The sequence below is a fragment of the Salvelinus namaycush genome, unplaced genomic scaffold, assembly GCF_016432855.1.
Source record: "Salvelinus namaycush isolate Seneca unplaced genomic scaffold, SaNama_1.0 Scaffold13, whole genome shotgun sequence".
Classification (NCBI taxonomy): domain Eukaryota; kingdom Metazoa; phylum Chordata; class Actinopteri; order Salmoniformes; family Salmonidae; genus Salvelinus; species Salvelinus namaycush.
The window spans coordinates 269,538-285,787 of record NW_024058008.1 but is presented as its reverse complement, the minus strand read 5'-3'; the positions used below and the strand labels follow the sequence as shown (position 1 = coordinate 285,787).

The 16,250-nt window shown below is 45.9% G+C and overlaps 1 protein-coding gene across 2 annotated transcripts in view; it reads right to left on the bottom strand.

Annotated features, from left to right (window-relative positions):
- LOC120036309 (semaphorin-3D-like) overlaps positions 1-16,250 on the bottom strand; it is a 158,221-nt gene that overhangs the window by 48,779 nt on the left and 93,192 nt on the right. The window contains exons 3-5 of one of the 2 annotated variants that reach the window (XM_038982781.1): positions 6,795-6,955; positions 2,856-2,918; positions 1,130-1,249 (exon numbers count right to left, since the gene is read on the bottom strand). In XM_038982781.1, the coding sequence (XP_038838709.1) occupies positions 1,130-1,249; positions 2,856-2,918; positions 6,795-6,955 (344 nt within the window). The remainder of the gene's footprint in view (positions 1-1,129; positions 1,250-2,855; positions 2,919-6,794; positions 6,956-16,250) is intronic. The other variant, XM_038982782.1, reaches the window with a different exon arrangement.

Here is a 16,250-nt window from a genome sequence, read left to right as displayed (position 1 = left end):
TTATTAACCCTCCTTAACATCAGAGAACCATCTCAACCTCCACAGTAACATTATTAACCCTCCTTAACACCAGAGAACCATCTCAACCTCCACAGTAACATTATTAACCCTCCTTAACACCAGAGAACCATCTCAACCTCCACAGTAACATTATTAACCCTCCTTAACACCAGAGAACCATCTCAACCTCCACAGTAACATTATTAACCCTCCTTAACACCAGAGAACCATCTCAACCTCCACAGTAACATTATTAACCCTCCTTAACACCAGAGAACCATCTCAACCTCCACAGTAACATTATTAACCCTCCTTAACACCAGAGAACCATCTCAACCTCCACAGTAACATTATTAACCCTCCTTAACACCAGAGAACCATCTCAACCTCCACAGTAACATTATTAACCCTCCTTAACATCAGAGAACCATCTCAACCTCCACAGTAACATTATTAACCCTCCTTAACACCAGAGAACCATCTCAACCTCCACAGTAACATTATTAACCCTCCTTAACACCAGAGAACCATCTTAACCTCCACAGTAACAGTATTAACCCTCCTTAACACCAGAGAACCATCTCAACCTCCACAGTAACATTAATAAGCCGTGACCCCCCCACACACACACAGAAGTTAAATCTGTGAGGTGAATGGACGCCTTGCGCTCTGAAGAGGCCAAGAGGAACAAGTCAAAAGAGGCAACAGTGAGTGAGCCCACAGTAGATATTTTGAGATCACACAGCAGTGTGTTGATATCTGTAACATAGTAGCTGTGTTGTGTGTAGACAGCTGGATTTTCATCAAGTGTTTACTCTACTTTTCACCAACCACCTGTGGATCCAAGAGAGTTGACAAGTCAGAATTTTGTCAGAAAGGTGAATGGACAGATTCTCCAACTGTTACTGTTTTAGAACGATCGTCACAAAACAATAAAACCTGTTGACTGAGACAATACATCTCAATAAAGATTTGATGGTATTTTAGGAAAAAGAAAGTCGGATTGAGTCTCTCTTTCTATCTCTCTCTGGGATCCGTCAAAGGCAACAAAAAGAGAGATGACAAGTCAGAGTTTAGTTTAGTAAGAGAGAGTGGAACAGAGCCTGTCTCCATCCTTCCACCTTCTCACCTCAATGCTGCGTCCCAGGTCTATGTAGGTGCATTGTGGGTGGTATGCCCCGGTGCCACAGACGTACACATGAGTCTTATTGAAGGGCTGGAGGAGACGCACGTAGTTGGCGCAGTCAGTCTGAAACAAAACACAATATTAGGATTTACACTCACTGTAAAGATACATAACAAACATACACATTACAGCCATAGTTAACAGAGTTGAAACATGATCATTCTAAACCCTGTACTCGTTCTTCAACCCACCAACCTGATTAACACTTTGCTATTGTAACAGTTAAACTTTAGTCCGTCCCCTGGCCCCAACCCGGGCGCGAACCAGGGACCCTCTGCACACATCAACAACAGTCACCCACGAAGCATCGTTACCCATCGCTCCACAAAAGCCGCGGCCCTTGCAGAGCAAGGGGAACCACTACTTCAAGGTCTCAGAGCAAGTGACGTCACCGACTGAAAGGCCATTAGCGCGCACCACCGCTAACTAGCTAGCCATTTCACATCCGTTACACTATCTTTCAAAGAATTTGCCAAAAGGCTAAATATTTATGAAGAAATCAACTAAGAATATATTGAACATAGTCAGAGTAGAATCACTTGACACCTCTGGTTGTTGGTTGAATGTGTTACACCTTGAACACACCGGCAGCGTCGTGGCGTAAAATATAACGCAGCATCATCTGGACACGTACGTAACAACAGTTACAACATTCACCTTCTGCTTTCATTTCTGTCAAGCCGTCTACAGCCTACAGTTTGACACGTACGTTCTGTCAGTCCAACGCACCGCACAGGACGCACTGCAACTGCCTCTGCAACGCAATGCTGCAAGGGCAAAACGTAGCGTTCCATTTGGAAATGAATGTCCTTCCGGTGTACCCCAAACAATGCAAACGACGCTGTCGTTGTGCTCGATGGCGTTAATGCAAACGACACGCCAAGTCAGGTCGAGTACAGTCTTGGCAAGTCGGTTAGGACATCTACTTTGTGCATGACACAAGTAATTTTCCCAGCAATTGTTTACAGACAGATTATTTCACTTATAATTCACTGTATCACAATTCCAGTGGGTCAGAAGTTTACATACACTAAGTTGACTGTGCCTTTAAACAGCTTGGAAAGTTCCAGAAAATAATGTCATGGCTTTAAATAAAGTAGACAACCTCAAACTTTAGGCCTTTGTTTCAATTACACACTATGATGGGTGCTTGGCTTTGTCCAAAATGACATGCTATGAGTGTGCCTGTGTTCTCTATTCTAGAGGATTACTAAATAAGGCCTCTGATCACCTAAACAGCATTGTGGGAAAATACACCATGTTGTTTGTAGTATCCTTAAAGGCTTCTTAGAGTTAAGACTCATGAGACTTAAGTACGGTTTAGTATTTAATTGTAACTTAGAATTACATTCTCTTATGCACCTGGCTTAAAACTACCTGAAGCTTTCTTAATCATAGTTAAATAGGCAGACATAGGAAATAGCTACGGATAGCGGGAAACAAACCCCCGTCTTGAGTCAATACTGCCATCTATTGGTAAACATAAATATACCAGGTTACTACATTGTTCATCCATGGATGAGTCCCAAATGGTCCCCTTTTATTTCCTACAGAGTGCACTACTTTTGACCATGGGAGCCCTACCATGGGAGCCCTACCATGGGAGCCCTACCATGGGAGCCCTACTTTAAAAATAGCTGCTCTGGCTTTGAAAGCTGTTGTTGCTTACCGACAGGTTCTTCCCTGCCAGCCTGCAGTGCTCAACGTGTTCCGTCGCAGCTGGCCAGTAGATCTAAAAGAGGGAGGGGTGTTGACTTGGCTTAGAGATGGATTTCATCATTTTAGGAAATTCCTTCTTGTTTTTGTTGGGAGATTTTAAAAAAAACAACACGGTTAAGGAGGAACTTATTTTTTTTAAAGGGTGAAAGAGAGATTATAAGGTATTAACCAGGTAGACAGTAAGGTACTGACCAGGTAGACAGTAAGGTATTAACCAGATAGGTAGTAAGGTACTGACCAGGTAGATAGTAAGGTATTAACCAGGTAGACAGTAAGGTATTAACCAGGTAGACAGTAAGGTACTGACCAGGTAGACAGTAAGGTACTGACCAGGTAGACAGTAAGGTATTAACCAGGTAGACAGTAAGGTACTGACCAGGTAGACAGTAAGGTAATGACCAGGTAGACAGTAAGGTATTAACCAGGTAGACAGTAAGGTACTGACCAGGTAGACAGTAAGGTACTGACCAGGTAGACAGTAAGGTATTAACCAGGTAGACAGTAAGGTACTGACCAGGTAGACAGTAAGGTAATGACCAGGTAGACAGTAAGGTACTGACCAGGTAGACAGTAAGGTACTGACCAGATAGGTAGTAAGGTACTGACCAGGTAGATAGTAAGGTATTAACCAGGTAGATAGTAAGGTATTAACCCAGGTAGACAGTAAGGTACTGACCAGGTAGACAGTAAGGTACTGACCAGATAGGTAGTAAGGTACTGACCAGGTAGGCAGTAAGGTATTAACCAGATAGGTAGTAAGGTACTGACCAGGTAGATAGTAAGGTACTGACCAGGTAGACAGTAAGGTACTGACCAGGTAGACAGTAAGGTACTGACCAGGTAGACAGTAAGGTACTGACCAGGTAGGTAGTAAGGTACTGACCAGGTAGATAGTAAGGTACTGACCAGGTAGGTAGTAAGGTACTGACCAGGTAGACAGTAAGGTACTGACCAGGTAGACAGTAAGGTACTGACCAGGTAGACAGTAAGGTACTGACCAGGTAGACAGTAAGGTACTGACCAGGTAGGTAGTAAGGCACTGACCAGGTAGATAGTAAGGTACTGACCAGGTAGTCAGTAAGGTACTGACCAGATAGGTAGTAAGGTATTAACCATGTAGACAGTAAGGTACTGACCAGATAGACAGTAAGGTACTGACCAGGTAGATAGTAAGGTACTGACCAGGTAGACAGTAAGGTACTGACCAGGTAGGTAGTAAGGTACTGACCAGGTAGACAGTAAGGTACTGACCAGGTAGACAGTAAGGTACTGACCAGGTAGACAGTAAGGTACTGACCAGGTAGGTAGTAAGGTAATGACCAGATAGGTAGTAAGGTACTGACCAGGTAGATAGTAAGGTATTAACCAGGTAGATAGTAAGGTATTAACCCAGGTAGACAGTAAGGTACTGACCAGGTAGACAGTAAGGTACTGACCAGATAGGTAGTAAGGTACTGACCAGGTAGGCAGTAAGGTATTAACCAGATAGGTAGTAAGGTACTGACCAGGTAGATAGTAAGGTACTGACCAGGTAGACAGTAAGGTACTGACCAGGTAGACAGTAAGGTACTGACCAGGTAGACAGTAAGGTACTGACCAGGTAGGTAGTAAGGTACTGACCAGGTAGATAGTAAGGTACTGACCAGGTAGGTAGTAAGGTACTGACCAGGTAGACAGTAAGGTACTGACCAGGTAGACAGTAAGGTACTGACCAGGTAGACAGTAAGGTACTGACCAGGTAGACAGTAAGGTACTGACCAGGTAGGTAGTAAGGCACTGACCAGGTAGATAGTAAGGTACTGACCAGGTAGTCAGTAAGGTACTGACCAGATAGGTAGTAAGGTATTAACCATGTAGACAGTAAGGTACTGACCAGATAGACAGTAAGGTACTGACCAGGTAGATAGTAAGGTACTGACCAGGTAGACAGTAAGGTACTGACCAGGTAGGTAGTAAGGTACTGACCAGGTAGACAGTAAGGTACTGACCAGGTAGACAGTAAGGTACTGACCAGGTAGACAGTAAGGTACTGACCAGGTAGGTAGTAAGGTAATGACCAGGTAGACAGTAAGGTACTGACCAGGTAGACAGTAAGGTACTGACCAGATAGGTAGTAAGGTACTGACCAGGTAGACAGTAAGGTATTAACCAGATAGGTAGTAAGGTACTGACCAGGTAGATAGTAAGGTACTGACCAGGTAGACAGTAAGGTACTGACCAGGTAGGTAGTAAGGTACTGACCAGGTAGACAGTAAGGTACTGACCAGGTAGACAGTAAGGTATTAACCAGGTAGGTAGTAAGGTATTAACCATGTAGACAGTAAGGTACTGACCAGATAGGTAGTAAGGTACTGACCAGGTAGGTAGTAAGGTACTGACCAGGTAGATAGTAAGGTACTGACCAGGTAGACAGTAAGGTACTGACCAGGTAGGTAGTAAGGTACTGACCAGGTAGACAGTAAGGTACTGACCAGGTAGACAGTAAGGTACTGACCAGGTAGACAGTAAGGTACTGACCAGGTAGACAGTAAGGTACTGACCAGGTAGACAGTAAGGTACTGACCAGGTAGGTAGTAAGGTACTGACCAGGTAGATAGTAAGGTACTGACCAGGTAGGTAGTAAGGTACTGACCAGGTAGGTAGTAAGGTACTGACCAGGTAGGTAGTAAGGTACTGACCAGGTAGGTAGTAAGGTACTGACCAGGTAGGTAGTGAGGTACTGACCAGGTAGGTAGTAAGGTACTGACCAGGTAGACAGTAAGGTACTGACCATGTAGATAGTAAGGTACTGACCAGGTAGATATTAAGGTACTGACCAGGTAGGTAGTAAGGTACTGACCAGGTAGACAGTACGGTACTGACCAGGTAGACAGTAAGGTACTGACCATGTAGATAGTAAGGTACTGACCAGGTAGACATGGCGGTACTGACCAGGTAGGTAGTAAGGTACTGACCAGGTAGACATGGCGGTACTGACCAGGTAGGTAGTAAGGTACTGACCAGGTAGGTAGTAAGGTACTGACCAGGTAGGTAGTGAGGTACTGACCAGGTAGGTAGTAAGGTACTGACCAAGTAGGTAGTAAGGTACTGACCAGGTAGACAGTAAGATACTGACCAGGTAGACAGTAAGGTACTGACCAGGTAGGTAGTAAGGTACTGACCAGGTAGGTAGTAAGGTACTGACCGTGCGTGTAGAAGGTAAGGTACTGACCAGGTAGACAGTAAGGTACTGACCAGGTAGGTAGTAAGGTACTGACCAGGTAGGTAGTAAGGTATTGACCAGGTAGACAGTACGGTACTGACCAGGTAGGTGGTAAGGTACTGACCAGGTAGGTAGTAAGGTACTGACCAGGTAGATAGTAAGGTACTGACCAGGTAGATAGTAAGGTACTGACCAGGTAGGTGGTAAGGTACTGACCAGGTAGACGGTAAGGTACTGACCAGGTAGGTGGTAAGGTACTGACCAGGTAGGTAGTAAGGTACTGACCAGGTAGACAGTAAGGTACTGACCAGGTAGACAGTAAGGTACTGACCAGGTAGACAGTGAGGTATTAACCAGGTAGACAGTAAGGTACTGACCAGGTAGGTAGTAAGGTACTGACCAGGTAGGTAGTAAGGTACTGACCAGGTAGATAGTAAGGTACTGACCAGGTAGGTGGTAAGGTACTGACCAGGTAGGTAGTAAGGTACTGACCAGGTAGATAGTAAGGTATTAACCAGGTAGGTAGTAAGGTACTGACCAGGTAGACAGTAAGGTACTGACCAGGTAGATAGTAAGGTACTGACCAGGTAGTAAGGTACTGACCAGGTAGATAGTAAGGTACTGACCAGGTAGATAGTAAGGTACTGACCAGGTAGTAAGGTACTGACCAGGTAGTAAGGTACTGACCGTGCGTGTAGGTAGAGCCAGACTGTTAGAGTGCAGCAGGTAGACGTGGTCTCTTCCTCCCACCAGCAGCCAGCCACGGTCCTCATCCAGCAGCAGGGCCTGGTAACCCCCACTCACACCCCGGTCCCAGAACACACTGGAACTGTTCCTCCCATGCAACTCTGAGAGGGGGAGAGGGGGGGGTTGGGAGAAAAGGAGGGGGAGGGATGAAGGGGGAGAGAGAGAGAGAGAGAGAGAGAGAGAGAGAGAGAGAGAGAGAGAGAGAGAGAGAGAGAGAGAGAGAGAGAGAGAGAGACAGAGACGGAGGGGGGGAGAGAGAGAGAGAGATTAACCTGGATAAGAGCCCCATAAGCAAGCTGATCCTGGGGCTCTGTTCACATAAACAAAAAGACCCCACAGAGCCCCAGGACAGCAACACAATTAGACCCAACCAAATCAGGAGAAAACAAAAAGATAATTACTTGACACATTGGAAAGAATTTACAAAAAAACAGAGCAAACTAGAATGCTATTTGGACCTAAACAGAGAGTACACAGTGGCAGAATACCTGACAACTGTGACTGACCCCAAAATTAAGGAAATCTTTGACTATGTACAGACTCAGTGAGCATTGCCTTGCTATTGAGAAAGGCCGCCTTAGGCAGACCTGGTTCTCAAGAGAAAACAGGCTATGTGCACACTGCCCACAAAATGAGATGGAAACTGAGCTCTACTTCCTACATTTTTTTATACTTTTGGGGGAGGGGATTCATAAAATATTTAAGTCTAATCAGTTGTCTTCCTCGAATGAAGGGGATGATAACGCAATCTTTGCAAGAGGGAGGAATGGCCCTTAACTCGGAGCTCAGACACTTCATACAAAAATATATATTTGTTAAAAAAATATATATGCAAATGAAATTCCATGCATTTTGAAGGATACAAATTCAAATGTATTACAAAAATCTATACATCCTTCTTAAAAACTGTAACACAAAACATCACAAACAAACACTTAATTCGGGATAAACAGAGTTATCCTCTGAGTTAGCCTGCCCAGCAGCAGGTTAGTTCTGAATGCAGGATAAACAGAGTTATCCCTGAGTTAGCCTGCCCAGCAGCAGGTTAGTTCTGAATGCAGGATAAACAGAGTTATCCCTGAGTTAGCCTGCCCAGTAGCAGGTTAGTTCTGAATGCAGGATAAACAGAGTTATCCCTGAGTTAGCCTGCCCAGCAGCAGGTTAGTTCTGAATGCAGGATAAACAGAGTTATCCACTGAGTTAGCCTGCCCAGCAGCAGGTTAGTTCTGAATGCAGGATAAACAGAGTTATCCCTGAGTTAGCCTGCCCAGTAGCAGGTTAGTTCTGAATGCAGGATAAACAGAGTTATCCCTGAGTTAGCCTGCCCAGCAGCAGGTTAGTTCTGAATGCAGGATAAACAGAGTTATCCACTGAGTTAGCCTGCCCAGTAGCAGGTTAGTTCTGAATGCAGGATAAACAGAGTTATCCCTGAGTTAGCCTGCCCAGCAGCAGGTTAGTTCTGAATGCAGGATAAACAGAGTTATCCACTGAGTTAGCCTGCCCAGTAGCAGGTTAGTTCTGAATGCAGGATAAACAGAGTTATCCCTGAGTTAGCCTGCCCAGCAGCAGGTTAGTTCTGAATGCAGGATAAACAGAGTTATCACTGAGTTAGCCTGCCCAGTAGCAGGTTAGTTCTGAATGCAGGATAAACAGAGTTATCCCTGAGTTAGCCTGCCCAGCAGCAGGTTAGTTCTGAATGCAGGATAAACAGAGTTATCCCTGAGTTAGCCTGCCCAGTAGCAGGTTAGTTCTGAATGCAGGATAAACAGAGTTATCCCTGAGTTAGCCTGCCCAGCAGCAGGTTAGTTCTGAATGCAGGATAAACAGAGTTATCCTCTGAGTTAGCCTGCCCAGCAGCAGGTTAGTTCTGAATGCAGGATAAACAGAGTTATCCTCTGAGTTAGCCTGCCCAGTAGCAGGTTAGTTCTGAATGCAGGATAAACAGAGTTATCCCTGAGTTAGCCTGCCCAGCAGCAGGTTAGTTCTGAATGCAGGATAAACAGAGTTATCCACTGAGTTAGCCTGCCCAGCAGCAGGTTAGTTCTGAATGCAGGATAAACAGAGTTATCCACTGAGTTAGCCTGCCCAGTAGCAGGTTAGTTCTGAATGCAGGATAAACAGAGTTATCCCTGAGTTAGCCTGCCCAGTAGCAGGTTAGTTCTGAATGCAGGATAAACAGAGTTATCCCTGAGTTAGCCTGCCCAGCAGCAGGTTAGTTCTGAATGCAGGATAAACAGAGTTATCCACTGAGTTAGCCTGCCCAGTAGCAGGTTAGTTCTGAATGCAGGATAAACAGAGTTATCCCTGAGTTAACCTGCCCAGTAGCAGGTTAGTTCTGAATGCAGGATAAACAGAGTTATCCCTGAGTTAGCCTGCCCAGCAGCAGGTTAGTTCTGAATGCAGGATAAACAGAGTTATCCACTGAGTTAGCCTGCCCAGTAGCAGGTTAGTTCTGAATGCAGGATAAACAGAGTTATCCCTGAGTTAACCTGCCCAGTAGCAGGTTAGTTCTGAATGCAGGATAAACAGAGTTATCCCTGAGTTAGCCTGCCCAGCAGCAGGTTAGTTCTGAATGCAGGATAAACAGAGTTATCCTCTGAGTTAGCCTGCCCAGTAGCAGGTTAGTTCTGAATGCAGGATAAACAGAGTTATCCCTGAGTTAGCCTGCCCAGCAGCAGGTTAGTTCTGAATGCAGGATAAACAGAGTTATCCCTGAGTTAGCCTGCCCAGCAGCAGGTTAGTTCTGAATGCAGGATAAACAGAGTTATCCCTGAGTTAGCCTGCCCAGTAGCAGGTTAGTTCTGAATGCAGGATAAACAGAGTTATCCCTGAGTTAGCCTGCCCAGCAGCAGGTTAGTTCTGAATGCAGGATAAACAGAGTTATCCCTGAGTTAGCCTGCCCAGCAGCAGGTTAGTTCTGAATGCAGGATAAACAGAGTTATCCCTGAGTTAGCCTGCCCAGCAGCAGGTTAGTTCTGAATGCAGGATAAACAGAGTTATCCTCTGAGTTAGCCTGCCCAGTAGCAGGTTAGTTCTGAATGCAGGATAAACAGAGTTATCCCTGAGTTAGCCTGCCCAGCAGCAGGTTAGTTCTGAATGCAGGATAAACAGAGTTATCCTCTGAGTTAGCCTGCCCAGTAGCAGGTTAGTTCTGAATGCAGGATAAACAGAGTTATCCCTGAGTTAGCCTGCCCAGCAGCAGGTTAGTTCTGAATGCAGGATAAACAGAGTTATCCACTGAGTTAGCCTGCCCAGTAGCAGGTTAGTTCTGAATGCAGGATAAACAGAGTTATCCTCTGAGTTAGCCTGCCCAGCAGCAGGTTAGTTCTGAATGCAGGATAAACAGAGTTATCACTGAGTTAGCCTGCCCAGTAGCAGGTTAGTTCTGAATGCAGGATAAACAGAGTTATCCCTGAGTTAGCCTGCCCAGCAGCAGGTTAGTTCTGAATGCAGGATAAACAGAGTTATCCCGGAGTTAGCCTGCCCAGCAGCAGGTTAGTTCTGAATGCAGGATAAACAGAGTTATCCCTGAGTTAGCCTGCCCAGCAGCAGGTTAGTTCTGAATGCAGGATAAACAGAGTTATCCACTGAGTTAGCCTGCCCAGCAGCAGGTTAGTTCTGAATGCAGGATAAACAGAGTTATCCACTGAGTTAGCCTGCCCAGCAGCAGGTTAGTTCTGAATGCAGGATAAACAGAGTTATCCACTGAGTTAGCCTGCCCAGCAGCAGGTTAGTTCTGAATGCAGGATAAACAGAGTTATCCTCTGAGTTAGCCTGCCCAGCAGCAGGTTAGTTCTGAATGCAGGATAAACAGAGTTATCCCTGAGTTAGCCTGCCCAGCAGCAGGTTAGTTCTGAATGCAGGATAAACAGAGTTATCACTGAGTTAGCCTGCCCAGCAGCAGGTTAGTTCTGAATGCAGTATAAACAGAGTTATCCCTGAGTTAGCCTGCCCAGCAGCAGGTTAGTTCTGAATGCAGGATAAACAGAGTTATCCTCTGAGTTAGCCTGCCCAGCAGCAGGTTAGTTCTGAATGCAGGATAAACAGAGTTATCCTCTGAGTTAGCCTGCCCAGTAGCAGGTTAGTTCTGAATGCAGGATAAACAGAGTTATCCCTGAGTTAGCCTGCCCAGCAGCAGGTTAGTTCTGAATGCAGGATAAACAGAGTTATCCACTGAGTTAGCCTGCCCAGCAGCAGGTTAGTTCTGAATGCAGGATAAACAGAGTTATCCCTGAGTTAGCCTGCCCAGTAGCAGGTTAGTTCTGAATGCAGGATAAACAGAGTTATCACTGAGTTAGCCTGCCCAGTAGCAGGTTAGTTCTGAATGCAGGATAAACAGAGTTATCCCTGAGTTAGCCTGACCAGCAGCAGGTTAGTTCTGAATGCAGGATAAACAGAGTTATCCTCTGAGTTAGCCTGCCCAGCAGCAGGTTAGTTCTGAATGCAGGATAAACAGAGTTATCCACTGAGTTAGCCTGCCCAGTAGCAGGTTAGTTCTGAATGCAGGATCAACAGAGTTATCCCTGAGTTAGCCTGCCCAGTAGCAGGTTAGTTCTGAATGCAGGATAAACAGAGTTATCCCTGAGTTAGCCTGCCCAGTAGCAGGTTAGTTCTGAATGCAGGATAAACAGAGTTATCCTCTGAGTTAGCCTGCCCAGCAGCAGGTTAGTTCTGAATGCAGGATAAACAGAGTTATCCCTGAGTTAGCCTGCCCAGTAGCAGGTTAGTTCTGAATGCAGGATAAACAGAGTTATCCACTGAGTTAGCCTGCCCAGTAGCAGGTTAGTTCTGAATGCAGGATAAACAGAGTTATCCTCTGAGTTAGCCTGCCCAGCAGCAGGTTAGTTCTGAATGCAGGATAAACAGAGTTATCCCTGAGTTAGCCTGCCCAGCAGCAGGTTAGTTCTGAATGCAGGATAAACAGAGTTATCCTCTGAGTTAGCCTGCCCAGCAGCAGGTTAGTTCTGAATGCAGGATAAACAGAGTTATCTCTGAGTTAGCCTGCCCAGCAGCAGGTTAGTTCTGAATGCAGGATAAACAGAGTTATCCACTGAGTTAGCCTGCCCAGCAGCAGGTTAGTTCTGAATGCAGGATAAACAGAGTTATCCCTGAGTTAGCCTGCCCAGTAGCAGGTTAGTTCTGAATGCAGGATAAACAGAGTTATCCTCTGAGTTAGCCTGCCCAGCAGCAGGTTAGTTCTGAATGCAGGATAAACAGAGTTATCCCTGAGTTAGCCTGCCCAGTAGCAGGTTAGTTCTGAATGCAGGATAAACAGAGTTATCCCTGAGTTAGCCTGCCCAGCAGCAGGTTAGTTCTGAATGAAGGATAAACAGAGTTATCCACTGAGTTAGCCTGCCCAGTAGCAGGTTAGTTCTGAATGCAGGATAAACAGAGTTATCCTCCGAGTTAGCCTGCCCAGCAGCAGGTTAGTTCTGAATGCAGGATAAACAGAGTTATCCTCTGAGTTAGCCTGCCCAGTAGCAGGTTAGTTCTGAATGCAGGATAAACAGAGTTATCCCTGAGTTAGCCTGCCCAGTAGCAGGTTAGTTCTGAATGCAGGATAAACAGAGTTATCCTCTGAGTTAGCCTGCCCAGCAGCAGGTTAGTTCTGAATGCAGGGTAAACAGAGTTATCCACTGAGTTAGCCTGCCCAGCAGCAGGTTAGTTCTGAATGCAGGATAAACAGAGTTATCCCTGAGTTAGCCTGCCCAGCAGCAGGTTAGTTCTGAATGCAGGATAAACAGAGTTATCTCTGAGTTAGCCTGCCCAGTAGCAGGTTAGTTCTGAATGCAGGATAAACAGAGTTATCCCTGAGTTAGCCTGCCCAGCAGCAGGTTAGTTCTGAATGCAGGATAAACAGAGTTATCCCTGAGTTAGCCTGCCCAGTAGCAGGTTAGTTCTGAATGCAGGATAAACAGAGTTATCCACTGAGTTAGCCTGCCCAGCAGCAGGTTAGTTCTGAATGCAGGATAAACAGAGTTATCCCTGAGTTAGCCTGCCCAGTAGCAGGTTAGTTCTGAATGCAGGATAAACAGAGTTATCCCTGAGTTAGCCTGCCCAGCAGCAGGTTAGTTCTGAATGCAGGATAAACAGAGTTATCCCTGAGTTAGCCTGCCCAGCAGCAGGTTAGTTCTGAATGCAGGATAAACAGAGTTATCCTCTGAGTTAGCCTGCCCAGCAGCAGGTTAGTTCTGAATGCAGGATAAACAGAGTTATCCACTGAGTTAGCCTGCCCAGTAGCAGGTTAGTTCTGAATGCAGGATAAACAGAGTTATCCCTGAGTTAGCCTGCCCAGCAGCAGGTTAGTTCTGAATGCAGGATAAACAGAGTTATCTCTGAGTTAGCCTGCCCAGTAGCAGGTTAGTTCTGAATGCAGGATAAACAGAGTTATCCCTGAGTTAGCCTGCCCAGCAGCAGGTTAGTTCTGAATGCAGGATAAACAGAGTTATCTCTGAGTTAGCCTGCCCAGTAGCAGGTTAGTTCTGAATGCAGGATAAACAGAGTTATCCCTGAGTTAGCCTGCCCAGCAGCAGGTTAGTTCTGAATGCAGGATAAACAGAGTTATCCACTGAGTTAGCCTGCCCAGCAGCAGGTTAGTTCTGAATGCAGGATAAACAGAGTTATCCCTGAGTTAGCCTGCCCAGCAGCAGGTTAGTTCTGAATGCAGGATAAACAGAGTTATCCCTGAGTTAGCCTGCCCAGTAGCAGGTTAGTTCTGAATGCAGGATAAACAGAGTTATCCACTGAGTTAGCCTGCCCAGCAGCAGGTTAGTTCTGAATGCAGGATAAACAGAGTTATCCACTGAGTTAGCCTGCCCAGCAGCAGGTTAGTTCTGAATGCAGGATAAACAGAGTTATCCCTGAGTTAGCCTGCCCAGCAGCAGGTTAGTTCTGAATGCAGGATAAACAGAGTTATCCCTGAGTTAGCCTGCCCAGTAGCAGGTTAGTTCTGAATGCAGGATAAACAGAGTTATCCCTGAGTTAGCCTGCCCAGCAGCAGGTTAGTTCTGAATGCAGGATAAACAGAGTTATCCCTGAGTTAGCCTGCCCAGTAGCAGGTTAGTTCTGAATGCAGGATAAACAGAGTTATCCTCTGAGTTAGCCTGCCCAGCAGCAGGTTAGTTCTGAATGCAGGATAAACAGAGTTATCCCTGAGTTAGCCTGCCCAGTAGCAGGTTAGTTCTGAATGCAGGATAAACAGAGTTATCCCTGAGTTAGCCTGCCCAGCAGCAGGTTAGTTCTGAATGAAGGATAAACAGAGTTATCCACTGAGTTAGCCTGCCCAGTAGCAGGTTAGTTCTGAATGCAGGATAAACAGAGTTATCCTCCGAGTTAGCCTGCCCAGCAGCAGGTTAGTTCTGAATGCAGGATAAACAGAGTTATCCTCTGAGTTAGCCTGCCCAGTAGCAGGTTAGTTCTGAATGCAGGATAAACAGAGTTATCCCTGAGTTAGCCTGCCCAGTAGCAGGTTAGTTCTGAATGCAGGATAAACAGAGTTATCCTCTGAGTTAGCCTGCCCAGCAGCAGGTTAGTTCTGAATGCAGGGTAAACAGAGTTATCCACTGAGTTAGCCTGCCCAGCAGCAGGTTAGTTCTGAATGCAGGATAAACAGAGTTATCCCTGAGTTAGCCTGCCCAGCAGCAGGTTAGTTCTGAATGCAGGATAAACAGAGTTATCTCTGAGTTAGCCTGCCCAGTAGCAGGTTAGTTCTGAATGCAGGATAAACAGAGTTATCCCTGAGTTAGCCTGCCCAGCAGCAGGTTAGTTCTGAATGCAGGATAAACAGAGTTATCCCTGAGTTAGCCTGCCCAGTAGCAGGTTAGTTCTGAATGCAGGATAAACAGAGTTATCCACTGAGTTAGCCTGCCCAGCAGCAGGTTAGTTCTGAATGCAGGATAAACAGAGTTATCCCTGAGTTAGCCTGCCCAGTAGCAGGTTAGTTCTGAATGCAGGATAAACAGAGTTATCCCTGAGTTAGCCTGCCCAGCAGCAGGTTAGTTCTGAATGCAGGATAAACAGAGTTATCCCTGAGTTAGCCTGCCCAGCAGCAGGTTAGTTCTGAATGCAGGATAAACAGAGTTATCCTCTGAGTTAGCCTGCCCAGCAGCAGGTTAGTTCTGAATGCAGGATAAACAGAGTTATCCACTGAGTTAGCCTGCCCAGTAGCAGGTTAGTTCTGAATGCAGGATAAACAGAGTTATCCCTGAGTTAGCCTGCCCAGCAGCAGGTTAGTTCTGAATGCAGGATAAACAGAGTTATCTCTGAGTTAGCCTGCCCAGTAGCAGGTTAGTTCTGAATGCAGGATAAACAGAGTTATCCCTGAGTTAGCCTGCCCAGCAGCAGGTTAGTTCTGAATGCAGGATAAACAGAGTTATCTCTGAATTAGCCTGCCCAGTAGCAGGTTAGTTCTGAATGCAGGATAAACAGAGTTATCCCTGAGTTAGCCTGCCCAGCAGCAGGTTAGTTCTGAATGCAGGATAAACAGAGTTATCCACTGAGTTAGCCTGCCCAGCAGCAGGTTAGTTCTGAATGCAGGATAAACAGAGTTATCCCTGAGTTAGCCTGCCCAGCAGCAGGTTAGTTCTGAATGCAGGATAAACAGAGTTATCCCTGAGTTAGCCTGCCCAGTAGCAGGTTAGTTCTGAATGCAGGATAAACAGAGTTATCCACTGAGTTAGCCTGCCCAGCAGCAGGTTAGTTCTGAATGCAGGATAAACAGAGTTATCCACTGAGTTAGCCTGCCCAGCAGCAGGTTAGTTCTGAATGCAGGATAAACAGAGTTATCCCTGAGTTAGCCTGCCCAGCAGCAGGTTAGTTCTGAATGCAGGATAAACAGAGTTATCCCTGAGTTAGCCTGCCCAGTAGCAGGTTAGTTCTGAATGCAGGATAAACAGAGTTATCCCTGAGTTAGCCTGCCCAGCAGCAGGTTAGTTCTGAATGCAGGATAAACAGAGTTATCCCTGAGTTAGCCTGCCCAGTAGCAGGTTAGTTCTGAATGCAGGATAAACAGAGTTATCCCTGAGTTAGCCTGCCCAGTAGCAGGTTAGTTCTGAATGCAGGATAAACAGAGTTATCCCTGAGTTAGCCTGCCCAGCAGCAGGTTAGTTCTGAATGCAGGATAAACAGAGTTATCCCTGAGTTAGCCTGCCCAGTAGCAGGTTAGTTCTGAATGCAGGATAAACAGAGTTATCCCTGAGTTAGCCTGCCCAGCAGCAGGTTAGTTCTGAATGCAGGATAAACAGAGTTATCCCTGAGTTAGCCTGCCCAGTAGCAGGTTAGTTCTGAATGCAGGATAAACAGAGTTATCCCTGAGTTAGCCTGCCCAGCAGCAGGTTAGTTCTGAATGCAGGATAAACAGAGTTATCTCTGAGTTAGCCTGCCCAGTAGCAGGTTAGT